Source organism: Dermacentor variabilis, chromosome 10, assembly GCF_050947875.1.
Source record: "Dermacentor variabilis isolate Ectoservices chromosome 10, ASM5094787v1, whole genome shotgun sequence".
Lineage (NCBI taxonomy): Eukaryota > Metazoa > Arthropoda > Arachnida > Ixodida > Ixodidae > Dermacentor > Dermacentor variabilis.
This window is the reverse complement of record NC_134577.1, coordinates 52,090,185-52,117,851: the sequence shown is the minus strand read 5'-3', so window position 1 is coordinate 52,117,851 and position 27,667 is coordinate 52,090,185. Positions and strand designations below refer to the sequence as shown.

General features: G+C 43.1%; 1 protein-coding gene across 1 annotated transcript in view; it reads right to left on the bottom strand.

Annotated features, from left to right (window-relative positions):
* Positions 1-3,809: 3,809 nt before the first annotated feature.
* LOC142560544 (leucine-rich repeat-containing protein 40-like) overlaps positions 3,810-27,667 on the bottom strand; it is a 39,358-nt gene continuing 15,500 nt past the window's right edge. Inside the window, exons 9-13 of the mRNA XM_075672725.1 lie at positions 27,556-27,663; positions 26,994-27,104; positions 24,849-24,926; positions 16,956-17,141; positions 3,810-13,088 (exon numbers count right to left, since the gene is read on the bottom strand). Of these exons, the coding sequence (XP_075528840.1) occupies positions 12,983-13,088; positions 16,956-17,141; positions 24,849-24,926; positions 26,994-27,104; positions 27,556-27,663 (589 nt within the window). The 3' untranslated portion in view covers positions 3,810-12,982. The remainder of the gene's footprint in view (positions 13,089-16,955; positions 17,142-24,848; positions 24,927-26,993; positions 27,105-27,555; positions 27,664-27,667) is intronic.

Genomic DNA, 27,667 nt, shown 5'->3' with positions numbered 1-27,667 from the left:
GGAATGACAAGAGACATTCATTTTAGGGATCGCCAGTCGTTTGTGCGCAGGCGCAAGTAAGAGCGGGCGTGAGAGAGAAAATTTGGGGGCTTTCGCTCCTTGAATATATGACTGCCTAGGTACTATGGAGGAGGTTTCTTAGCGCATGTTGTAGGCATTTGTCCCTAGGTGTGCTGGAAACGACGGGAAGTATATGGGTTGGTATTGTTTATTGGCAAACTAGTCTACAGGTATATTTTGGCAGTTTTGGTTTCGCTCCAAGCGCAGTTGCAGTAACCCGCAGCCAGGCAGTGCGGCGCAGAGCTTTCTGCCTTTGTAATGTTGCTCGAAGGGGCGAAATCCTGCTGGGCTAGCGGCTGGCCCGATGTATGTGTCGCAGTGTATACATAGTGACTGAGCCCTGACAAGAAAGCCACGGCATCGTAAACATTGGGAGAACATGTTTTGACCTTGGTTTGTTAAATGTGTTAGGTTGGCGCCGTAGCGTTACCTGCTCTAATAAAATTCAGAAGAGCAAAAAGAAGATACTACTGATACAAGCACGATACTATGTACATGTTCTATGCTTAGAAACTTTAAAGCATGTAGAAAACGTAGCGTGCCTGCTAATAAGCGTCAGTGGGACTTTCATTAAAATGTGTCGCGATTCTGCATCTACTGATACTTTCTTGTGGGACAACTAATCGGGCAGGCATTTACCGGTCCACTGGTTATATGCCCTACGAATTACATGGCCTGCCCAGCTCAATTATTTTCTTGGCTTTCCTCCGTTTTCTCTCTGATCCAAACTGTTCTCTTCCCGTCTCTTACCGTTGCATGTAACACAAATCGTTCAGTCGCTCTTTGCGTGGTCAGTATGCAGATGCAACTTACTGCTATGCTACAGCTGTTTGGTTTCTTGTACATTCTTATATTTGCACTGCAAGACTTAAAGCTGCAAAGTTTAGCTGCACACATACGCCGAGTTTTTAATAACCTGCCAGTAACTGCAACGCAGTAAAGGCAATGCTAAGGAGAGCACACGTAGACACTAGCACCAGATTTCCCTCTAGGATATTTATTTAGGAACTATTATGGTGGCGCCTTTGCATGTGGCACTTTTTTTCGCTCAGCTTTTCCTCTAGAATCAGTATAAAAACTCCGGAAAAACAACTTCTGGTTTCGTTTTCGTATTCTGCCACTGCACCCTGGTGGTGGACGGCTGTTTAAACAAAACTATAAATGACAAACTAAAATGTGCCTGTTGTGCTAGTTGTTGCAATGTTTTTATAATTAATAGCATAAAAAAATACTTTTTTTGCATTAATGAAATGAAAGCGCTTTCTCTTCACGTCAGTATGAAATTCAGTCTAACGGTTCCCTATAAAATGGCGGCTCAGCTCAGCTGGCTCAGGCGCTCATGCGTGTTGTGGGCAAGGTGGCCAGATTGGGGCATCAGTGAAAAGGAGGGTGGGGGAGGGCGAAAGAAGAAGTGTGACGTCACCGCCAGGGGAGGAATTGGTGCTGATTGTAGACCTGAAGCAGTGACTCTGACCTGACGTAATTGTGACGCGATTCGACCTGGCCAATGGGAAGCATACAGAGCATCCCTGCACTGGCTGTACTAAGGCATGGTGCTTGGCTTTTAAAGATCGTGTGACATCACTCTAAGTAGACGGCAGCCTACAGCAAACGTTGCAGAATTTAAAGCATTTTCTTATACTTAAGGCAGTTTTGGCGCAAGAAAAGTTCTTGAAACCCACTGTGTTAAGCCTTGGTTGTCTACAGTATAGATTGCAATGTAGTTCAAGTAGATTCTGCCAAAACCTGTGAAGTCGCAGCAAGCTTGGGGAGAGGGGCAGCGTCCCAAGTCATATTTTTACTTTCTTTCCTGGCTTACCAAGCAATGCCTCTTACTAATCTCTATTGTGGACATGTTTACTTTCCCCCTGCTATCGCTGAACCTAAGGGCTTCAAGGAGTCCAGTGGTGCCTAAATCGACCGCTGGGCAGATATCTTCAGATTCTAATAAAACTTGCTCCATCGTTTCCCTAGATTTACCGCAGCAAGCACATGCTTCTTCTTCCTTTTTATATCTCGCTTCATAGGTGTGCGTTCTAAGGCGTCCTGATCTCACTTGGAAAAGTAATGAGCTTCCCTTTAAGTTGTTAGCGTCTTGTGCTGACAGTGCCACTACGGCGTCAAAGAAAAGCTATTAGAAATAATTAAATAAGATATGCCACTTTATGATAATAGTAATTTTAGTGTTTTAGCATTTAATTACAACTTAGAGGTTATTCTATTAGCAGCAAACAATTAGTTGAGCCTAGTTCTGAGTAACCAACTTCACGTGCCTTCACCAGCCAAGCCAAGCTGTGTTAGGCCTATGAGCCATGAAATCCACAATCGAATTCGTAATCAGCAGCATCTAATTAATCAACCTTCATAACACACGCTAGTTTAGAGAAAGCGATAACAGCAGTTACTTCTCCTGCCTAACTTGCGGACTTCACGGTTAGCACAAATCGAACCCAGTTTGGTGCTATAGTTAGAGCCATCGCTTCGATGGGTGCCGCCATGTTTGTTTACGCAAATCTTTTGGAGCAGCTTTAAGGGCTCCTGCTAAATCAGTGAAATAGTGTGCCCAACACAAAACCTAAACACAGTTTGCATCTTGCGCATCTGCAGTGGCTTCGACGCTATTTCTTTGGGGTCCCAAACGTTTGGGGCCCCTATTCTAAAACTCTCTATTACGAGGTGCGCTCTGCTTTGTGTATGTGTCCTTGGTACAACCAGCCACAAAACTTTATGGAAGACAGGTTCCATGACAAATGTAAATTTTATTATGTTAGGGCATGGCGATTCTAAAATAACAGATTGCAGTCTTACAGGCTACTGCACAGTGAAACATTTAATGTGTGCCCACAGGCTTTGCGAGAGTTCAGCTCTTTCAGGAATTTCATGTTCCATAAACGTTCATGGCTGAAAGTCCGTACACAAATGGCATACCAACCAGCATAGTGTTCTCTTTCACGGTATGGTACCCTACAAATCATACAATTACAATGAAGTGCACTGATTTACTATCCCAATATGCAGTTTTCACCTCCTGCAGGCTATAGCACTTACAGATCAGAGCAAGCTAATAATAATATTTGGGGTTTTACGTGCCAAAACCACTTTCTGATTATGAGGCACGCCGTAGTGGAGGACTCCGGAAATTTTGACCACCTGGGGCTCTTTAACGTGCACCTAAATCTAAGCACACGGGTGTTTTCGCATTTCGCCCCCATCGAAATGCGGCCGCCGTGGCCGGGATTCGATCCCGCGACCTCGTGCTCAGCAGCCCAACACCATAGCCACTGAGCAACCACGGCGGGTTGAGCAAGCTAACAATCCACACGTCTTCATTGGACAAAATGCACATACATCTAACATTTGTCCTTTGTACTTTATACCCTACACATCTACATTGTTGTGCTCGCAAGTTCACGTGATGAGCAGTTTCCAGTCTGAAGCCATGCATATCAGAACATTAAACAAATGTGCTGCGCGTAAGGTGCCATTTTGAGCTAGGAAACAGCTTGTGAGACATGTGCTTGTCTGGGCTCTGGGTCTGGGCTCTGGGTCTGGGCTCTGGTGGGCCAATTGAATCCCACTTGTAATGCATTGGCTGCTTGACGGAATTGTTTGGTGATGACCAAGGAGTGGAAAACATCTGTGCAGGCGATATCTGTAACAACATTAATGTGGTTCACCAGAGCACAAGCTTGTCAGTATTTTAATGAGATATTCTATCAGTTTGACCAAAAAGAAGAGGAAGCCTCCTATTCAGCTTAAATAATTTATTTGAACAGGTGACAGTTAAAGGTACAACAGGCAGTGTTGGTGTGCTGTTTTCCTGTGCAAATACAATGCTGTGTGTTGAAGACAGCACGCAGGAAGAAGCAGATTTCTGATTAAGCCGCATGTCCTGTCGCAACAAGTTTGACTACATGGCAATCCTGGATATTTACAGCGAGTACCAGATGACTCGTGTGAAACAGTGCTCGATGCTAAAGCCCTTAACAAGCACAGTGGAGTACAAGAACTTCTGGAAAAATCAACATGCCTAGATAGCTTCCATATAACAGATTTGGCAAGATACGTACTATCACAATGGGTTTTGAAGTCCTAACAGGGTCATGCAAGAAATGCAAAACAGAGCCAGAGTACACTGCAGACAGCATTACTTGAGCTGAACAACCTTAAAGGGATGCTAAAGGCAAGAGCTAGATTGAATGATTAGGCTTATGTCCTAACAAATTTGTTATTCGTAGAGAGAACAGAGCTTTTGTAAGCGATAAAATGATGGAAATGAAAAATTGGAATGCCGTCACCTGAAAATGATGATAGGTGGATAGAAAAGAATGACAGACTTCTAGACCACAAATCTGTAGAACCTAGTCAACTTAATGATTTCCCTTGCTGTCCCTTTAACTCTACTGTTCATAATTCCATAAGCTAATGCCCAACAAAGGCTTTACACAAATGATGGAATAACAGAGAATATTCTTGGTCTTAAGCAAGCAGATCTTGAATTGTCTATTTACTTCAATAATGGAACCTAGGCAAATTTAAATCATCCAAATAACAAGGATAGAAAAAAGAAGATAGAGCTGCCAAACTTGCCTGCAAGGTATCACTCCTGAAATGGAAAGGCTATCAAACTGCACATTCAATGCACTTATCATGTATACCTAGAAAAAACAACTCAAGGCCAGGATTTTGACAAAAGTTTCAAGATAGAACAGTAATTACCCCTGCACATAACACATACTCAAAATCCTTGTAAAAGCCTTGTACATTTCACAAAAGTTCACTGAAGAAGAAGAAAAAAAAATAGGCAAGAAAAGCCACAGCAACCATGACATACAATCTTGTAAAAAATGCTAAAAAACCAAAATGCACCATGCAACATCAAAACCACTGCACAACAAGGAAAACAAAACATTAATACACAGGCATCAAAGTATCTTCACTTAGCAAGAGAACATATATCACACATTGATTAAAAAACTGCACTATCAGAAGCACCCATAACAGGCAGCCACCGAAAGGGCAAGCTATTTAAGCAAAACATGAAAATAACATGTGTGAAATGTGCTTGGCGCATACACACCACCAATCATACACACAATATGACACAACAAATAATTTGGTTGAGCATGTATACAAAATATAGAAAATAAATGCAACCAAACAAAGCATTTTGTGGCACACCGAATGATAGGTATGTACCACGATTTAGTGGCTATAGCCTTCTGTATATATTCAATGCCTGCCCAGCGATTCCAAAAAAAGGGGGGGGGGGTAACTTAGAGGAGGGTGCTTTATGGAGCTTGGTTAGTGTCACATCAACTTTCTTCCATGACTTGTCGTGCTGAAGCAAAGAAGTGGGCATGTAGTGGCAATACGTAGCACCTGGCAAAAATTGTCCTTGCTCTAGCAACAAAGGTATAAAATGTCCTCGAATGTGGTGCTGCAGCCACCCCACAATGCAAGGCGGGCAAGCATTTCAAGATACAGGAAGCTATGGCTTCACAAATGCTACCTAATGCTGCATAAATAATGGACTAAGGCTTAAGTGGCTTTTACAGCTAAGCTGCTGGTCAGTTCAGACTGGAATATTGCACAGAGGTGGCAAGTAATGGTGCATTTCATTCTATACTATATCCAAATGGCTAACTTTACTGTTTTGTACAGAACAAATCCAATCTACTGTGGTTCATGCATCATGTTTGACTGTAACAAATCACGATACCACCATACTACTGCTGATAAAATCCCCCATACATAACACATTACTTCTGCATGACATCTCAGCACAAATGAACTAATCGGCAAACCAGGAGGGCCATTATTACCTGACTCGCAACATATCGTTAGGTGCTGCTGGAAGATGGATTTCTAACTTAACAGAGGTCCAGGAAAGAAATCCAACATGCCAATGTTCACACTTTGTCAAACAAAAACAGACAACCAGATAAGTTCGAGAGCAATACGCCAGAAACTGCTAGTAGACCGTGACTTTAAAAGACGAAAAAGCAGAATATTCTATTAAACCAGGACAGTAGAGATCATAAGTCTGATATGGAAGATTAACCAATTTTTTGTACAGCCTGGAAATGTGAATGTGAAAGTTAGGCGCCACCATGGAATTCCTACCCTAGTTTTACGTGAGACTACAGAATGTTGGCAACACCTGTGGCAACATTAGTGAGCTGCTTGTCATGAAGAATATTACACTGTGTTTGTTAATTAGAACTCAGCAGTGGGACAATCCTGCCGACTTTTCAAGTGCAAGAAAAATCCCCCCCCCCCAACACAAGAATACTTCACAAATTATGGTGCCACACATGACAATAATGCCAAAGGCCAGGCATGAAATGGGAGAAGTCTTACTTGCATTCATTTTATCAATGCACTACATTTTTTTTACTTTTTCTACTGATTATTTTTCTACTTTTCTTCTTTTTCTACAGATTGAATATAGAGAGAACTCAGAAAGAGTAATTAACCAGACTCATTACTCTGCACTTGATTTTACTGTTATAGAGGTTAGCTAAGTGGATGGGTGTAACAAGTTAGCTCACTGTTGTGTTTGCCAAGGCAGACACAACAGTGTATTGTTTCTGAATACATGCTACTAGCCTGCGAACGTGCACAAAACTTTGTATCCCATACAGTGTATCAAGACGCGAAATAAAGTGAAGATTATCTTTCCTTTCTTGGTGTTACCTCCCTTTATTTCGCTTCCCTTTGCACCATAAGCATGAACCAACTAGCCCAGCAACAAGTAGTGATACTTAATGGCACCTTCCATATTTCCTCAAACCTCAAACAAGATTTACTGTAGTTTTGCACATATAACGACACACCTATAAACATAATCTATAAACATGCAATTCCATTACAATGTTCAGGAGAGGAAACATTGTCATAAACCATTACTTGCGGGTATAATCCACTGAAGTACCTGCATATAGCAATGTTAAACTTTTTTTCAGTGGTAACCCGGCACAACTGTTGGCACAAAGCAAAATATTAGAAACAGCAGTTATCTCTGCTTTCACTGCTACTCTCTAACAAACAGCAGTGTGGATTTACAACAATGCCAAGCACATTTGCACAGAAGTTGTGCCTTCACATGCCTCTTCAAAGCAGCACAGAATGCATTGCCATAAAGCAAAACCGACAGTAAAACATTACTTTGGCTCCCAGTCCAACTCTACAGTTACATTTGATTTTTTGGGGCACAGGTTGCATGCATAAAAATGCGGCACTCAATCTCCCACAACATGCCCAAAACATAATGCACATACAGTCATGTTGTATTGCACGGCAAAGAAAAACAAGGAGCTGGAAGTAATCAGCACGCAACTCTTCCTGTATCCACATGTTCAGCCCTCTTCACCAAGCAGCACAACTTATTTATGTCCAGTAACCAACAAGCTCAAACCTCTGGTCTGCTTAGGTGTTTAAACTGCCACTTCATCCAGCACCCTGCTTCACTGGTGAAGCACCAAGAGGTTACTAAAAACCACACCTTGCATGTATTTCCATTCTTCTCCGAGTCTGACCATAAGCAACAGGGCGAATATGCCTCAAGATATGAACACTAACACACAGATCTGTTCTTTTGGTACACAGCAACAGGAACTCGACATACGACTACTTACGGATGCACTAACAAGTCCATCTGTACACAGCTCGATAACAATACTGGTTCACCACGTACACAACAATTGCCCATGCATTACTCAGGGCACAATCATTGAGGCTAACCTATAAAAGATTAATTAAGCAAAAACTTGAAGTAAATCTCTGCACGTATGCATGCAGAAGAAAAAAACAATTTTACAACACCATAAGGCCTCTCAACAATTGCGAGGCTCTCATCAGCAAGATAGCTTGTATTAATGCATGGAATATGCTTCCACCAGGACAAAATCAAACAGACAAACAGCATTGGTTCATTGGTTTTGACACCAAAACTAACAATGACGCTATGAGAAATTTTAACTACCTAAGGTTCCTTAACATGCACCCAAATCTAAGTACACATTCATATTAAAGTCTCCTTCACATCAAGATAATGGTGCTGCAGCTAGAGGCCAAACCTGCAGCCCGGTGTGGGTAACTTAGGAATGAAGTCGCTAAATTTAGCGACGCTTAGTCACGTTAACAACTTTGCCTTTCTGCAATCCTAATTACTTCTTTAGCGGCCTAAGTTGCCAGTGAAGGACTGATACTTATTGTGCAAAATGGGAAACAGACAAAACAAAGAGAAATAACATGAAGAAAGCTTGTGAAAAAAGTATCAGTCCTTAATAACTAACCAACTAGGCCCGCAAGGTGTTCTGCTAAATTGCCGGTCAGTTGCCTTGGAAAAATTCCTCAAGAGGCTTCAGCTAAGTTCAGTACTTCCTCTTCATTTTATTCTAAGGGGAAATATACGCATCCATTTGTGGCCACTTCTAAAGACATACTGAAGAGCTTATTAGTGAGCCATCTGGGCACATCAAAGCTGCTTTTTTAGGCAAAACACACTCTTGAGATCTGATACCATATTGGAAAATTCGAGGTTGCTTTCCTTTTTCACATTCCTACTGTTGACTCACCACTGCAAAAAGCAATTTCAAGCTACAGCTTAAAAAATGATAAGAAAGAGATTTAGAAACACTGAGAACATGCAAGGAAATTCCAATCAGTCCATTCTCATTTTGCTAAAAATGAGTGTCTCAGGCTGCGACTTGGCAACGTTGTCCAAAAAAAAAGTTCAAAGTTACCGACACTGCAACAACCATGCCACACTCACGGTAACATATACAAGGAACGATGTAGGACCATTATCTCAAAAGGAAAAGCTAAGTGTTGCACAAGGTGTGTGCAGTTGTAATGCAGAATGTTCCCTGCAACTACAATTGAGACCAGAGCTGCTACTCAGTAATTAGCAGAAAATAATATGCTTAACAGCAGGTGCTTTTAAAAGCTTTTTTGTTTTGGTGCCTGGCACACACAAGTCCCTAGAATTGCAAGAACAGTTGTTTCCAGGTGTGCGACAAGGACTTTCAATTTTCATTCCAGCAGCAAAGGCAACACGCCGCCACCAAAAAATGTGTTCCTCTCCTATTCGTGCCATTATAGAAAAAAAAAGTAATGGAGTGGCTGCAAAGCACAATGTAAAAGCAAGCAACAGTACCATCGGCCACACAAGGTTGAGAAACATTAAAGGTGCGAATAGCATATTCGCAACTTATTTGGTGTCTAAATATGTAGGTGAACGTAAAAGCTACAGCTTGCGAGCTTATCTGCGAGCCTATTTTGAATGCTTCAAGGTAAACCGGGTAGGCAAGCGTCTTGAATATGTGGACCAAGAATAATCCAAGAGAGGAATGCATGTCTTCAATGGCATCGGCTTCGTCTTGACTTTTTGGCAGAGTGTTGTAATAAGGCATACTATGTTTCCGCATTGCGATAGAGTTTTCTTGCAGCAAGTGTACATACCTTACAACTGAAAGTCTATGCTTATGTATGCAATCTTTCTGCTACATCTTTCAATTGAACATAGCCTGCCAAGACCACCAGAATCTTTAAGCCAAGTACAACAATGTTTTGCTTTGGTTAAATTGGTTATACATGAATTGTATATACAATAGACTTTTGTTAATTCGACTCTCGTTAATTCAATCTCTTGGTTAATTCAATCCCGAAAGCAGGTCCTGGCCAGCACCCATGTATTTCTACGGGCCCAAGCATTTGTTATTTAGATTCTACAATTGGCCTTCACTGAATATTTCAAACTTAACAAGTCAGCGTGCGCATGCCTGACCCCTATTAAAATTAAATTATGGGGTTTTACGTGCCAAAACCACTTTCTGATTATTAGGCATGCTGTAGTAGGTGACTCCGGAAATTTAGACCACCTGGGGTACTTTAATGTGCACTTATATCTAAGTACACGAGTGTTTTCGCATTTCGCCCCCATTGAAATGCGGCCACCGTGGCTGGGATTTGATCCCGCGACCTCGTGCTTAGTAGCCCAATACCATAGCCACCAAGCAACCCTGGCGGGTTACCTGACCCCTATGGTGACCCCAAATAGCAACGCCTTTAGTGGCATGCCTCAGTGAAACTTATTGGGGGACAGTAAATGCACTGATGAAATGTAAAAAAAAGTAATAATATTAACAATAATCTCCTGTCGAAAACATCTATTTTTGGCCTGCCCTAGGAATATTTTTCAAGCAATAACGGCAAATGACAATGTATGATCATGAGAAGAAAGGAGGTCAACCGAGGGGCCCAATTATGATTAATTGTATCATGAGAAGCCAACAAGCAAAGACACCAAGGACAACATAGGGGAAATTACTTCTACTAACTGAATTAAAGAAATGATAAATTAATGGCAATTCCAAGGGAAGGGAAGTGTAGCAGGGGGCGGCAGAAAGTTAGGTGGGCGGATGAGATTAAGAAGTTCGCAGACGACATGGCCACAATTAGTACATAATTGGGGTAGTTGGAGAAGTACGGGAGAGCCCTTTGCCCTGCAGTGGGCGTAACTAGGCTGATGATGATGATGCTGATCATGATGATGATGAAATTGGTGGCAATGAAAGTGGATGAAAAAACAACTTGCCACAGGTGGGGAACAATCCCACGTCTTCGCATTACACGTGCGATGCTCGTACGCTTACGTGTGTGATGCGCATTACGTGAGAGCATTACGTGTGAGCATCGCACACGTAATGCAAAGACGTTGGGATCGTTTCCCACCTGTGGCAAGTTCTTTTTTTATTCACTTTCATTGCCACTAATTTATCATTTCTTTAATTCAATTGGCAAGCACAAGTAATTTCCCCTATGTTGTCCTTGGTGTCTTTGTTGGCTTCTCATGATACAATGTATGATTACGGTATTTTAACCGATTCTAATGCGCACCTTTTCTTTTTATTGAGAAAGTTGGGCTGAAAATTGCCTGTGTGGTGCAATAGCATAAATTACAAAAATTGCATTCGTGATGTTCGTATATTTTTTACAGTGAAGTTTGCCTGTGGCCCAAAACGCTATGCAAGCGAGCTGAATAAAGGCAGAATGTCTGCTAACTTAATTTTCAATGCACTGTCCTGCAGGAATATTGTTGAAAAATTTATACTGCTGAACACAGTTAAAAGCCACCACATGGAAATAACGTCTATTTTCTAATAAATGGGTCGCAAACTGGATAAACAGTCTTTCCTATCTCGAATGGCCTCACATTACTCTCCATATTTCTTAACCCTTCAAGGACTGATGATGAGCTCTGCTCGTTAAGCTAAAGCTTGCCAAAAAGAGGAACGATGAGACCAGCTCGTCGAGTGCTTTTTTTTTTTTTGTGCTGTCCTGAAGACAATTCGAGCTGTGTTGCTCCATGCTTCTTCCAGAGGGCATGCTTTATTTTCTGCTTGTTGTAAATAACATGAGATGGCGCAAGAAGCTATTCAAGAATTAAGTTGGGAGCGTAGACTTCACTTGTGTGCAATGAAGCCCACCTTCATTACAGTGTAAAAGAAACATTTCTTTGCTCAGTAAACTTCACCATTCTGACAAATCTTTTGCAATGTCTTGCTTGATATGGTTATCAGAATCATTTGTATACCAAGAGTTGGTCGGGGCAATTGTCTTGGTACACTGTATGTTTCCCTTAATTATACACGTGCGCACCCGCCATCTCCTATCACAGCGGAAGCATTTTGGAAGCAAACACTAATTGTGTGCAGTAAGGCCTACTTTTGTTACAGTGTAAAAAAAATATTTTTTTTCTTGGTAATATTCATTCACCCGACCAATTTTTCATGTGGTCTAGCTTTATATTTTGATCAGACTCAGACTCATTAGCATGCAAAAAAAATTATGTCTTTCTGGCAAGTTTCTTTTTTTCATTTATTTACCGTGCTTAAAGGGTTAATGCGTAGTCCAGGTGAAAGGTAAGGATGCAGCTTATATCATTGCAAGGACTTTGAGCCTGGGCATTGTTTTATACAGTCAACATCCGATTTCTTGAACTCCCTAGGGGCCGTGAAAACGTATGAAAAATCAGGAAGTTCGAAAAAATGAATGCACTCCTTTTACTGCCTTCAAGGGCTCAAATCGCCGCAAGCACGTCCCAAATAAGTCTGAAGGCCTGCCAGTACACTTATTAGGCATATCAGTGCTCGCACTGTGATAGGAGTTGGCAGGTGCACGCGTGTATAATTAAGGGAAACATACCAGGTCCCAAAACAATTTCCCCGTCTCACTCTTGCTATGCTTCACCGCAATACTTCGCGTATGCTCCACCGCGTAACAATTCTGTAATGAGGCAAAGCTTACTTTCAAAAACTGCCTTTTTTAACACACCGTGCATTCAGAGCTTCCAAGCTACTGGTTAAGATTACAAGGGCAGAGTCGATGCCATTGCTAACAGCGGCATGGTGATGGCTACAGCTGCCAGTGAATCTGCGTGCGAGAGCGCCAGTTCGAGGCAGCGATATAACGAAAATAGCGGTGGTGGTGGCTTCGATTAAGCCATTTCGAACCTGCGGTCATGGTAATAAGTCCAGAAAATCAGAAGGCGAAGGTGTTTTGCATCCAAAATTTCAGACGTTCTTATACATTGACTCTATGGGGTACATGGCGCCACCACAAAGGCGTCCGAATTACCCAGCATGTCTGAAAAATTGGGTGTCCGGAAAATTCGCTGTTGACTATAAACAAATACGTATTGGATATGAAGAACAAAATTTGTCCTCAATACAATGTCCTCATTACATCGAGAGCCAACTGTAGCAAAGAAAGTTTGCTGCGAGCGAGAACGAAAAAACATGACAATTTCTGGCAGCATGGCACATGGAAGAGGCAAAACTTTCAAAGCGACGAGGTGCAAAAAGATCATAAATATGTGAAATAAAGCACATCTCTGGGGAAAAGGGTGAGCTGTTCATCGAGGGATACGGTCTCTGAGGAATTCCAGCAGTGCTGGGGTGCCTTTGGAAAGAATGGCGGGCCTTGGATTGCGGAAGGGGTTCCCTTCCAGCTGTAGATTTCTGCAGAAAGTGAGAAAGTCAGTATATCAGTGACACGACGGTGGTTCAGGCAACTTTCTCGGCTTCTGCGGGGCTATTAGGCAATCAATTTCAGTACTAATTTAACTTTTACCAGACCTTGCATGACGAATCCCTAATGCATTGGCATCTACGAGTGACAGTGTTCCTGGCACAATGCCGCACCTGTTGCCTCAGCACAGTCAGCACAGTGGCAAGATCGCTATCAAGCACAGATGCGAAATGTCTCTCGCTATAGTCATGCAAAATCTCAAAAAGTGAAATTATCCCCAAAAGTGATTATCCCCAAGGAGGATGTCTGCAAGTTAGCGCAGCGGGATGTCCTATTTTGAACACCATGAAATTCTGCTGCATTTGAAGCTCGTTATGACAAACCTCATTATAACTAAGTTGCCAAGGACAAAAAAACAACCTTAGTTAGATTCAGTATTCATAATAAATGCACATTCATTACCATGCTGATGTCAACAAGAAAGATTTTATATTGACTTCCTTATACCCAATAACTATTTATACTATATCAAGCTTTGACTGATAGCGAATTACTGTATATGACGAAGTGAACTTAAAATGACTCTCTCCAATATCAGTGTGCAGTGAATATATGCTTATAACAAATGTCATTGTAATATCATCATTATGACAAATACTATCAAATTGGCAGTCTTGTCATCCCTGATTGACTCCAAGGGCAGCGCACATTCTCTAATTGGCTCAATGTGCAAGCACGGCGAAATTTGAAAATGCCAAGGGGGGCTATTCTGGGCCCCATCAAATTTCCCCATGGCATTAAATTCGGCCACGTTCACATATTGAGCCAATCAGAGCTGAGCAGATGGCAAATTAACATCGCCCAGCAGTGCACTGCAACTCTAATAAATGTCACTAGTATAAAAAACAAAGTTAATTTCTTTTATCATGTTTGAAACTTCAGTGCACTTTTAAGAACTACATAAAAGACAAGGGCTACATTTAGCGATTACTCTAAGCTCTCTATTTTGGGCAATTCCTTCGAGTGCAGTGAAGTTTAAAACGTGAGCTTTTAAGAAACTGTACTTAAAGCTTATTAAACTAGTGAATTTGAGAGAAATTCATCACATAAAAAATCATGTGCCCAGTGACTTCAATTTAGGTTATTCGGTGCATGATTTGTTCTGAAAAATATTTTCTGTAGCTCATTACAGGCCTTCGAAAGGACTAACTATGGTAAGCACTACACAAATGCAACAGCATGGCTGAGGTTAGCTACATGACTGAGTGACATAAATATTAATCTTTGAGATCCTGCTCCATGAGAATGAGCCACTACAGCATAAAATTTTGACAAGACAAAAAAAGCAATAGACGAATAGTGTCATTAAGCAGTATTTTCTTTCCAGAGCAATACCACTAATGTTAGTACAAAAAGTGCAAACAGAAGGAGAGTGGACAGAAGGAAGAGGTTAGACTAAAGTACACTTCTGTTAATTCAACTCTAGTGAATTCAATTTTTTCGTTTAATTCGATCCCAGTCGAAGGTTCCCGTGCGCACCCATGAATTTCTCTAGGCCCAAAGTTTCGTTAATTAAATCCTAAAATTAGCCTTCAGTGAATAATTCAACTTTGATGAGTCAGCACACTTGCACCTTCCCCGTAAGGTGACCTCACCAGTAACCCCTTTAATGGCAGCATCCGACTCAGCAGAGCTTATGGGATAGTGAATGCATTGAATGCACGTCATCTCCCATCAAAATCACCTATTTTCAGTGAGCCTAAGGAAGTCATAGTGAAATATTTAGCATGCACAATCGACAAGGACACAGTGAAAGGGGACACACGAGCGCTTGTGAGTAAGCGCTCGTGTGTCCCCTTTCACTGTGTCCTTCTCGATTGTGCATGCTAAATATTTCACTATGAATTCGTACCAACTCGCCCAACTATCAATTCTGCAGCCTAAGGAAGATTTTCAAGCAATAACTTCAGCTCACAATGTGTGATTATATTTACCAAATTCTAACATGCATCTTTTTTTTAGGACAATAAGGCTGAAAATTGCTTGCGTGGTGCATTCAGACATGATGTAAATACAGCCTTCACAGCGGCCATATGCTTTACTGCATAACACATGTATTGCGGCTAAACTGACTTTAGAAAACTGGCCAACACACACATATTAGATTCCTGCCCATTCTTTCTTGCTAGAAACCCAGGTGTGCGTTAGATTTTTACTTTGTTTAGGAGCTTTAACGTCATTCCTATGTTAGTTTTCTACTTTAAACACATCAATAGTGGGTGCGCATTTGATTCGGGGGTGTGTTAAAATCTGGAAAATACTGCCAAATGAATCAGCGGTGTGTTAGGGCGTTTTTACAGCATCTTGTTTCATTCAACCCGCCAGATAGCTCGACCGATTTCGGCGGTCCCGTGAGGGTCGAATTAACGAAAGTCGACTGTATTATTTTTCCTTAACAAAACTTTGGGACTAAGTCATCTCTTCACTACATATTTAAAGACATGTAAAGAAAAGTGCAAAGTCAATTTACACTGATGAAGATTTCTTTAAAAATTTTAATTTTACTGATTCCGCACTGATCGGTTGCTTAGTCATAGAGAAAAAGAAAGGCAAATTTGTCATTTTTTGAGTTTTGTGCCAAAGCCCCTATGCCATTTTGTCAGTGTCACATCACAAACTTCAAAGCATTATTTAAATGGCACAGGCCCAGCAAACTTCTTGAAACTTGATAAGTTCTGTCTTTGGCTCTTTTATAATATGATGCAGTTGGTCCTTGCCAATAAAAATTTGGAGGCCGCTTAAGCTTCGCCTTTAAGAGTTGAATGCGAAAGCATTCAAAGATCCCTGACTGCTTCTCACGCTTCCCGGCAACTGCAGCTTATGTAACCATAAAGTTTTCCCGGAATTGATGGCGGCGAATGCTATGCATGAAGGCGAGCTTTCTGGCTATTTTCTTTTCTTTCCCTCCAAGGTAGGCACCGCTGCTGCTGTGGATACGTGGAAGTGAGCGCCATATAGATGGTGTTGCAAAGAACTACGCATCTTACTTGGAGAAGTTCAATTAGTCCAGTAATACCTATGCGCCACGCGGAGAGCCTGCATGGTTCCGGATGCATGGTTCAGTTCTTTCACGGACAATTCCACCAATGCCAACATTGAATTTTCTGCAACACGGGCCCCTTAAAACTATCGCACTAAAAAATTAATTAGACCCAAGCAGGTGCCATCAAGAAGCATGACTTTACAACGAGCAGGTGGGAAAACATTAAAGTGAGGGCGCGATCTGCCTTACGGAGCTTTCTATCATGGGTAAGAGTGGCATTTTTGGTGTTATAGAAGGGTAATTTACTGACACAGCTCAAATAATTTTGCTATTGGGATCCTTTTACAAAACCAGCATTTCCTGAAGTGGCGTTTCCATACATCCAGTGCGGTACAGACACTTATTTTGATAGCCATGATCATAACAAAAAATGGGATCTATCAAAATGTCTATACAATGTAAGGTCACAATAACAAAGAGAAGCATCTGATATTCCACGAATTTGATTTCAAAGACGTGCCGACCTTACATGAGAGCTCTAAAATTAAATTCTAACAATGGCCAATGAATTAGACAAAGATTGGCTTAAAATTAACCAAGCAGATTCTTCTGCCTCTTAATTTTTACTTTCAAATGTGTCATTCAAGGCAGAGAACCTATGCTGTATCATCCGTAGTATATCTTACCTATGCTCTTTTGCCAACTAGCCCACTGCTAAGAATCCAGATGCAGATAGCAATAAACTTTTGTCATAACATAACATGCCGCCCCATTGACGACTTGCAAAGAAATGGACAAGAAAGCCAGCGCTCACCGAAGCTGTCGCATGTTGCCCAGTTCGGGCGGAACCTGCAGGATGCTGTTGTTTCTGAGATCAAGCACGGCAATCTGCTTCAACTTCTGCAGCTGCATCATGTCCAGTTCCTCAATCTTGTTGTCTGATGCAAACAATATCTCCAATGACTCCCAGCTGGTCAAAACTTCAGGAAGGCGTGAGAACCTGCAGAGCATTACAACTTATAAGAAATCCTGATACCATGCGGTCTTCTGTTACACTGCACACAGTATTATAAAAGCAAGCCAAACTTTAAAAAAAAATTAATTAATGATTACTGAACTAGCCTAAGCAAATTATGAGACTGTGGCACCCTAGCTTGAACATCTTCACTTGTTTTCCTGCAAACACTGCACAAATTAGATCAGCTTATTGTAATTTAACTCTGTAACGTAACATGCCTTTATGTACGAACTTAGAGGCCAAAACAGATGCATGCATTAAGAATAAAAGGAGTCCTCACAATTCTTTCTGCACTCCTTCAAGGAAATATAAACCTGAACATCTCCAATGTCATATTCTTATATTATTCACTTTTTGAGGACTCAAAAGCACCACTATCAAGTTATTATCAAGGTCACACTGTGTTCATGCAAACAGGGCTTTGTGAACGACACGAGAAGTGCATAGTGGCATTGATTGTTCTCTTGCAGAGGGTGACGTGAGCACATTTAGTGTAGCTTCACTGGCTTATCTACAGCAGCTGTGCCTTAGCCATAACTGCTTTTATGTTCCTGAAGACACAAAAAAGTCTCAGCAAAATTTACAGGGCTTATTCGTTTAAAGAATTTGTTCATTATATCAATACATTCGCACCATGACGGAAAGAACACCGACATAAATTACCGTATATAGTAAAGTACAACTATAATGTTTCTTGCGGATATCAGCATCTAATGAAAATACCACGCATATATCCATTGTTTTCCGTTTTTGATGGGGACTGTTTGTCACCAGATTTGTCCCCGTTATTCATTTCTCGCCCAATGCAAGGCACACGTACTGTATTACAAATTTCTTGAAAGTTGCCACTGATTCCATATTGAAAGAGTCTAGTTTGCAGGTTTTCAAATGTATGCGAGCATGCATCCGAAGTGTATCCAGAATGAACGGTGATACAGTCGAACCAACTTATAACGACACCGGTTTTAACAATATATCGGTTATAACAATGAGAAACTGCTGCACCATCAACTTTTGTATGTTTTCCATGGTGAAATAACCCACTTACTACAATGCCCCAATGCCGCAATCGGTTATAGCCACGAAGTTTGGCTGCTGGGTGTCCGAGCTGAAAGGCAGTGAAATGCGAAATCCTTGAAAAGAAAAAAAAAGAAAACAAGAAGTTCGAACTGCTGCACGATGGGCCACTACTCCAACAGCGCCGCACGCTCATTTTTCAGCCATCTCTGCATGTCTCTTTCCTGTCGCCCTTCCACCCCTCCAAACACGAATGGGCTGCGCGCACAGCTCGGCTGCGCCCACAGCTCTATGCCACCCCACTCTCCGAAACACGAATGAACCGCGCCAACTGCGTTGCTCACAGGTTGCTCGCATGTTGCTAGCTGGCTCCTCATTCAGCGCAGTTCTGCAAACAGCTTAACTGCTCGCGTTAGTTTTCGTTGTTTGCTTCGAAATCATTCCTGGCCATGCAGTTTCTCGCCGCCGAAATGGAAGATGGCTGATCTGCTTGCTGATCATTGGCAATGCATGACGTTGCCAGTGAAAAGAATGCACACAGCTAGAGAGTTGGAAACTAAGTGCTTCTAACTGATGAGGCAATCATCGCGAACTTGCTTGCATCAGATAGCGATGGCAGTCATGACGCGGTAAGGCAGACTGCCTCAGCATTGTCCTCACAGTAGGCCTGGCAGATGATTCTGTCCCTTAGGGGCCTTCGTTTTCACGAGGAACCTTCTGCTGCACTACGTGGAGCACCTGGATGCCTTGGAGAAGGATGTCAGCAAGCTTCATGTAAAGCATGCAAGGCTGACAGACACAGGGTTTTCTCGTGCAAGCCAGTGAGAAGTATGTGGCGAGATGCTTGTGGCAATCTCGCCTCAGCGTTTCTTCTGGATTTCTCAAGCTGACAGGCTGCCGCAGCAGCCTTCTCGCAATTCTTAAAAGGCCCCCTTTGGGTCCACCAATGCCATGCCTCGGCAGTGCTTGCATATCGCTTGCTAGCCGTGACCCCTCTTTGCAGTTGTTATAGCAGTGCCATTCTTTAAGGCCAACAGTCGCGGCTTGTTACATGCGATCAGAATGCTCAGGAAGCAGTTAAACGAGTGAACACAATCAGCAGCCGGATGGAGGAAGGTGGTGGGGAGGGGCACTGGCCTCCCTGCCATTATAGTTTTCTCACAACAGCTCTGCCATCCCCTTATTTTGATTTTTTCATGCAACCAGATTATAACAATTATTGGTTATAAAAATGGAATTTTTGTGGCACCTTAATATTGTTATAAGTGGGTTCGACTGTAAATATTGTGGGCATTTATTGTGCACTTCATCATCTGTACATTATCATCATCATGTGTGTGCTCCTCTTCTTCATCGTGCGGGTAGGCGCATCATCATAATGGACTTGGCCGAGGGTCCTTCGCCGCCTCTCTCAGGCTCAATAAAGGTGGGCCCCTAACTGTGATGTCACAAGTGATGGAGGAGCTTCTTGGTCCCCCGCCTCTGCACGCCTGGCATAGGTACTCCCTGCAGCTTCGTTCAGGTTGCCGCTTGTGCTGACTGTCTGCCAGCATGTCACAGGACGAGCAGCCTGGCGCTTCTACTGTAACCATCTCAACACTGCAAGCCACACCTTCTCTGATCATCAAACAGTGGCCACCAGCGTGATCCCCATCTGTCCACTGGTCTTCGCGGTGAAGACGTTGAGGACTGGCTAGACGATTACGAGCGCGCAAGCTCTGCTAATCGGTGGGATGAACTACTCAAGCTCCGCCATGTCTTGTTCTATTTCACGGGTGTGGTGAAGACCTGGTTTTTCACACCATGAGATTGATTTCTCCGATTGGACCACCTTCAAGCGGCAGCTTTGACAAATATTTGGAACGCCAGCGGTTCGCTCTGCCCTTGCTCGAAAGAAAACTCTGGATGCTCGCAAACAACACTCTGGTGAGTCCTACACATCGTACATCAAGGACGTGCTTGCACTCTGTTGCTGTGTCAATGATGCTATGGCTGAGTCAGACAGGGTGGGTCATATTCTTAAAGGCATTGGGACTGTGGCCTTCAACGCGCTAGCCGTGAGGAACCAGGCTACAGTCGCTAATGTCGTCTTGATGTGCCAGCGCCTAGACGAGCTCGAGTCCGTACGCTTGCAACTGGACTGCGAACGCCATTCTACGGCTGACCCTGACCTGCGTGTAATGATTCGGGCGATTATTCGCGAGGAACTTCAATCTCTTGGCTTTTCATCTCCGTTGGTCCTTCCTCCTCAGCCTACTGGTGCAGCGTTGCGCAACGTCATCAAGGAGGAGCTCGCATCCATCACTTGCTCTGCGCATGTTGACCCTCCTGCTCCTCCCCCCTGCCAACATACGCCCAGGTTGCTACTGCGCCTCCAACCGGCATTCGTTCTATGTTGTCTCTACCCACATACAGGCCGGTTGGTGTCGCCCCTCCGGCCAATGTCCCCTCAATACCACTTGAGCCTTCATCGCCTCATCTGACCGCACTATCTCCCAGCGTATCGAGCAGCTGCTACTACCCGCTTTGGCGACCTTCTCGCCCTATATGCTATTACTTTGGTTATTGCGGCCACATATCATGTTTTTGCCACAAGCGCCAACAAGATGAGCGTCGCGGGTACGACACGAGTTAACACGATGCGTATTCTGCTGAGGTACCTTCTCAAAACCAGCGTTACGTGCCCCCTCCATGCCGTTCCACATCTCCGCCCACAACAACCAAGACATCAAATGGTTACCGCAGCACTAGACGCCGCTCACCTTCGCCCTTTCGCCACTCCTCATCACCGCTCCGGCCTGCCACATTCACCTCTGACCGACGCCCGGAAAACTATGTAATGCAGTTTTCGGAGGAAAAACTGCATTTACTGACAGTACTACAATTCCTCTAGCGCGCCCTTGTACTAATATGATGTCTGTGTTAGTTGAGAATGTGCAAGTTGAAGCTTTGGTGGACACTGGTGCCACTTTATCTGTTATACATGCTGATTTGAGTAAGCGTCTCAGAAAAGTTGCAACGCCTTACAATGGACCACTGCTGGTTGCAGCTCAAGGGGACTCTATCCGCCCTCCCGTGTTTTGTACCGTGCATGTAATGATCGATGGCACTATACACCACATATAGTTTGTTGTGCTGTCGCCATGCTCCCACCAGCTCATTTTAGGATAGGATTTCCTTGCCTCCGCTTCTGCGGCTATATGTTGTGGGCAACGAGTTGTACATATGACCGACACCAATTATTCGCTTGGTGATGAACAGTACCAGCCACTTCGTCTGCTTGCTGCAGAAGATACCGAGCTCCCTCCAGGCTCTCAGCAAATTCTGACCATCACATCCGACGTCATCGACCATGGAGATGTGTTAATGTTACCACCGAAGTACCGCCTCACCATACTCCGTACAAAGTCCAAGTGCGATAAGATCCTATCGCACCCACGCACTGTTTGCTTTAGGTGTGAGTGAAAGTGTGCGAGGGTGAGGCAAGAAAGATGGGAGGCTTCACGAGTGCCACCTTCCTGTGCAAGGAAAGGGAAAAAGGGGGAGGGGAGTGGGCTCGCGGTAACGCGATCAACCGCGCGCGAGAGAGAGGGGCGGAGTGGGTGGTAAGTTTGCATGTGTCTTAATTTCTGGTGCGTGTCTTGGCTGTGACTGCGCATGGCTGTAAGTGCGGCTGGGTGCATAACACAGCCGCGCATCCTGCTTTAGAGGTAACCTGCTGCATGCACAAAGAGTGGGCATGCTGAGACGGCGTGGCATCATGTAAGCTGTCTTCCCGCACTTCTAGTATGAGAGGTTGCATAATCTCGAGTTTCCGTGATCCCTTGGTGCGAGAGGCAGACAAAGCATTCACTCTGCACTGCCAGCACTTTTCATGATAGCGTCGTCCCAGTGCAAGCTATTCACCCCACGACGCTATCACCCCCACGACACTATCAGCCATGGGGGTGAAGTGCATGCGATAGCGTTGCTGGCTTCGCTTAATTTGTACCACCAATGTGAAGATATCATCGATGTGGCATGAAACCGTATCATTTGTTGCCGACTCCCAAACTCATCAAAATGAATTGTTTTCTCATTCAAATTTGCATTTTTTGATTGCCTGATAATTCGGGTAATTCCGTGGCCCCTTTCAGTATAAGAAAAATAGATCGACAACTGTACTTACTTGCATAAAAAATCTAATTTCAATACAATGAAATTTCGATATAAGAAAGCAAATTGCCGATTTTACCGACTTCGTTATATCGAAGTTTAACTGTACTGTATTTACACGATTGTAAGTCGACCCCTTTTTTGAAATTTGAAAGTCTGAAGTTGGGGGGGTCGACTTACAATCGAAACCAAAACATGGCCCCGCCAAAAAAAAGCGATACCAATGAGAGCTACAACGTAGTTACAATTTTATGTTTGCTCTATGGTCCTACCCGTATCTTTTCGCTATCCCGCGTGTTTGTTCACTTTTCGGAAGGGTTTTTCAACATTTTTGAGAGTCTTACAGTGCATGCAACACTCATGGGGGGTGTCTATAGTTGATGGAAGCGCCGTTGTTCCCATTTGCGGCGGCACCCTTAGAACGGCGGCGCTTGCGGGGAGTATCGGTAGTTCATGGAAGAGCAGACACCGTTCGCGGGTTTCTCTTTCTCTGTTCAAAGGCATTGGCATTGGTTTGACCAACTTTTTGACGCGCTCCACTTGACTGCCGGCTACGTGCTACTTCTATGCTTCCCCAGTCGTCATGAGTGCTGCAGGCCCACTAATCTTTCAGCACTCGTTCACAGCAGCGTTCAAGAGGGCTGCCATCCTTTACGCCGAAGAAACAAATCACTGCGGAGCGGGCCGCAATTTCGATGTTTCTAAACGGGTGGTGCGAGAGTGGCGACTGCAGCGAAGCGAAATTTTCACCCTGTGGCGGCAAGTGAGAAATTTACCACGTGCCGAAGTCTGGACGCTTTCCAGAGCTGTAGGCTAAGCTTGCGGCAGCGTCGCTGAATTGCGTGATCGGTCCCTGCCAGTGAAGTGTGACGTGGTCATGAAACAAGTCCGGACCTTCGCCTTAATTTTAAGGTTCTGCTCCGCCGTGAGTACGAGTGGCTGGCGGCAGAAGACTGCGAAATTACGCCAACCGGACCTGTCAAAAGAGCCTCCGTGATGGCTGCGTGTGGTTGGGTGCATTTGGCGTCTGCAAGATGTCCTGGTGCGGTCGTTTGACAAATTTGAAATTTCGCTGGACCACGACGCGCTGTGGGACCGCAGCAACGATGACGATGGCAGCACTAGTGAAGACGAGTAGTCCAGTGACCATGTCAGCTACTAATAAATTTTCGTTATCGAATGCGCCCTCGGATTTTTTTTTTTTTTTTCGGTCAAGCGATATGGGGGGGTCGACTTACATTTGAGTCGACTTACAATCGTGTAAATACGGTATGCGTCCTACCATACGTAGTGGGGATCTCATAAACAGCTTGTTTGTTGCACTGCGCCAAACGGGAAGAGTGGTTCTTAATGCAGGACTTGTCAGAGTGGCATTCTCTAACTTTGGGCACACACATATAATAAAACAAATTATTGGCAGCCAGTGCTCGTCCTGTCTTCTTCCTTTCTTGTCTGCGTTTTTAGCGCTGTTTTCTTCAATGGATCTGTACTAACGAGCTGGTATTCTAACCCTTTCATGCTTCGAGCAGTTGCATACGTCAAAGAGCTCAGGAAACAGGCCACCAGCCGGAACTTTGGCAGCATAAGAAGTTCTGGCAACGATGAACTAATAAAAAAATCTGGCCATGACAATTTTTCTTTTTTGCATATGTGCACTGAATACTGTAAGTGGTGTAACCATAATGAACTGCAACCTGCCAACATTAAAAAAAAAGCTAGTGTGGGCCTTATAGAAGCATATATGGGATATGCTTATAGTGAACGTTAGGGGCAACATCGTGCAAGCATCTCACTTTCTGAATGTTTGCTTTGCCTCTTGCATCACAGAGTAGGCAGTGTTGAATTGGCACTTCTGTCTCGTCGCACTGACGACCTCTGACAAAAGCATAGTGCCGGCAACTCACGCAAGCGCAAGCGAACATTTCGAAAACGAGATTCTTGAGAAATCTTGTCCCAGTCGTAACAAAGGTATTTTTGTGTTGGATGCGACTTCGTTATACAGAGGCTTGACTGTAATATGTACAAATACATGTATATGGATAGGTAAGCATGCAGACGGAGTTCCCATAAAACATGGCTACAAGCGGACCTCCTTTTATTCAGTATAAAAATTTATTTCGAAATAATGGCACTACATAGCAGCATAGCCAAGCAGTAAAAGTTACGGGCTAGGGAACTTTACTTTTAAAGTGCAGCAATCAAGCAACTTCATGAAATCGATTGTTCAATGATATCTCGCCTTGTCAGGAGGAGGCATGTTGAATGGATGAAATATACTGAAAACATCAACCGAAAAGCAGAGGTTAAAGAAAGCTCTTAAGATGTTTTGGCTTCTGTATAAAAGCCTTTTTCATAGAAAATAAAACTCCAGGAGGTAATTAGAACCTTTTTAAAAGTTCTTTAACCTATCCTTTTTGGTTGGCAGATTCCCTATTCCATTTCTTCGTCAAACAATTTCACAGGGTGGTGTGGATGTGTGAATGCAGTAATTATATTCCATATGCAATTGGGGCTCACCTGTTGAATGACAGGTTGACCTCCCTTACATTGGAGAGGACCGACATCTCCCCAGGAAGGTCACTTAGCTGGTTGTTCCTAAAAAATGATGAATAAGGCATGAAATAGGGCCAGCAACAAGCTTCTACATACCTCTTATCAACAGTATACACTTTAATCTTTTAACATACCCAAGTTACACTCTCATGATCCCTGAGAAAAAAAAATTCACTGATAATTATGATACTCCCTAACGCGAAATTTGAGTTCTACACATGTCATTTTGCAATATATTCGCTGGCACGGACAACCGGTCTCATGTGGAACGTTGCAAATGGAGCGAAGCGTAGCACGACTGCCTCCCTAGTCGGGAGATCACAAAAGGCAGCGCATGGGTGACGCGTGGGCACGATTCACAGCAGCCACCACAGGCAGACTTCCACTCATGCAGCACTTTGTTTCCATATATGGTACTAATTGTGTCATCAGCGAACAGAAATGCATGCTACTCTGGCGTCATCTCACCGCCATCGTTGCCGCAGAGCCCCTCTTGTGCAGCATAATGCTTATGTTCTCACACTTTTGCCATATCAGCCTCCTTCGCTTTCCATTTCATGGTCCCGCTGCACCCTCCTTCCCTGCTTACCTCCTCGTGCTCTCATCGCTATCGCCGTCTTTCATCGCCCGCTGTGCTTCACATTCGCTCTTTCATCCTTCACTGTGCTTGATCACTCGGTTACGCCGAGAATGCCGACGCCAACGCTCGCCACAGGAATGCCCACCTAAGAGCAGCGCTCTAAATGTTGAACCTGTGGCCTTGGCTATCCAGAGACATGTTCGATTGTAGACATGGTTGCAATAAATACAAAACTATGCAATTTCCGGGAGACAAAAAAAGGTCCCGATCCTAGTAGTGTGTAATAAATTGATCTATTGTGGTCTATAACTGTTTTTGCTACCATGTTATCGTGCACAAAACCAAACCATACAAATGCATAACCAGGCAGATGACAGATTTTTCTTTCAAGTAAAAGATTGAGTAGGTCTGCACAAACATTGAATATTTTTGAAAATTCAGTTAAATATTATGCTCTTCAGTATTCAATTCAGTTTGAATTTCAGTATTCAGAATTTTTTAAGTATTCCGAACATAGGAATATAAATTTGAAAACGTGTGCCATCGACAGTTTTGGTGAGCAAGTCACATTGCAATTGACACTGCTCATAGCCAAATAAAGCCAAAGATGAAGAATTAATTTATGGACTCGGAGAGATTTTTCAGAACTGCTAGGTCATACACACATTTGTGGAACACCATCACATTCACTATTAAGCCAGTGTATAATTCCGATCGAAATCAAGTATGCTGCACAGCGTCTCGGTTGATGTTTTTTTTAACATCGTGTCCTGCAGCTGCAGAACACGATGTTCGAAAAACAGGATCCGTGAAGTTGGCACGATTCAAGCTGTTCCCAGGTTCTCACTTCCGCTGGAGAGGAATCAACTTTTTGAAAGCCCTATGGCTACAGCGAATAGATCTGCATAGACTTGGCACCAAACCATAACTTTTGTCATCAACACCTGGAAAAGCAGCACTGGTTAAGCCTATGTGCCCTTGAAAAAAAATTCGCCTCTGGCCAGCCTTCGAGCAAACATGCAGCACCTGCTACGACACAGTCAGAGCAGTTCAAGCACAACCCTAAACCTTGCTGTTACTGTCCATTCTTTGCCCATCGGGCAGTGCTGGCAATTTCTTTAGGACAATGTCGTCGTGTTGAGGCCCAAGACGCTCCACTGTTGCAATACAGTTGCTAAGTGATGATGATCACTAGCTTAAAGTTATCTCTTGTGTATTAATTTTGCCTAAAAGTTTGTGAAAGTATGACTGTTATAGTGCACCAGAACATACGGTATATCTCCCTTGGGGATTTGAAATGGAGGTGAAGCATTGAACTTAGCCAAAGTCCCTTAAGGAATTTTAACCAGGGCACTTTACTGGTTATTTACATCACCAAAATGTCAATAAAACAGTCACTGGGATTAAAAAAATTTATGAAGAGAAGTTTTTGTTAAGGTGACAGCAGATTAGTTAAACTACTTTCTCGCGAAGTTACCAACACGACTATAAAGCATAATTAATGAAATTTTTTTTTTAGGTTAGCTTACCTCAAATCCAGGAATGTAAGTCGCGTAGCAAGACACAAAAAGCCTGGCAGTACTGTTATCTTGTTAAAGCTCAGGTTCAGCTCTGTCATGACAGGACAGGCAGCTTCAAGTCTGGGAACATGAATAAACAACAGGTATTTGCAAATACATAAGAACAAAGAAATGGTGAAGTTCTAAATTTATCTATGACCTGAATAATACTACATGTATTTATTAGCTGACTTTACAGAAACGAATTAACCCTCAATAATTCACCACGTTTAACACAGCTATACCAAGCTTTATACACTAAAATCATTACTTACATAAAAACATCTAACTTTCCCTTTTTTTTTTTTCTTCACACCATAACAACACAAAATCGTTCAGCTGAAATTCCAAACCAATTTAAAAACGAACATGTTATGCTCACAGTTTCAGTTTACTTTGATCTTTGGCCCTCTATAGTAGTGTGTGGATAATATTCAATCAAAATCATCCACCAAATGAAACTCAATTACTTTTATTTAATGCTATGACCACGCCTTCATGTGTCGTGCTAATGGTAAGAATCTGAACGTACCCTTTTGGAACAGATTCAAGGGCGTTCTTGCTGAGGTCGATCGTGTTGGCATCGCACTCAGCCGCCATCTTGAAAATCTCCTCGGGGACATCATGCAGAGATCGCTTGCTGA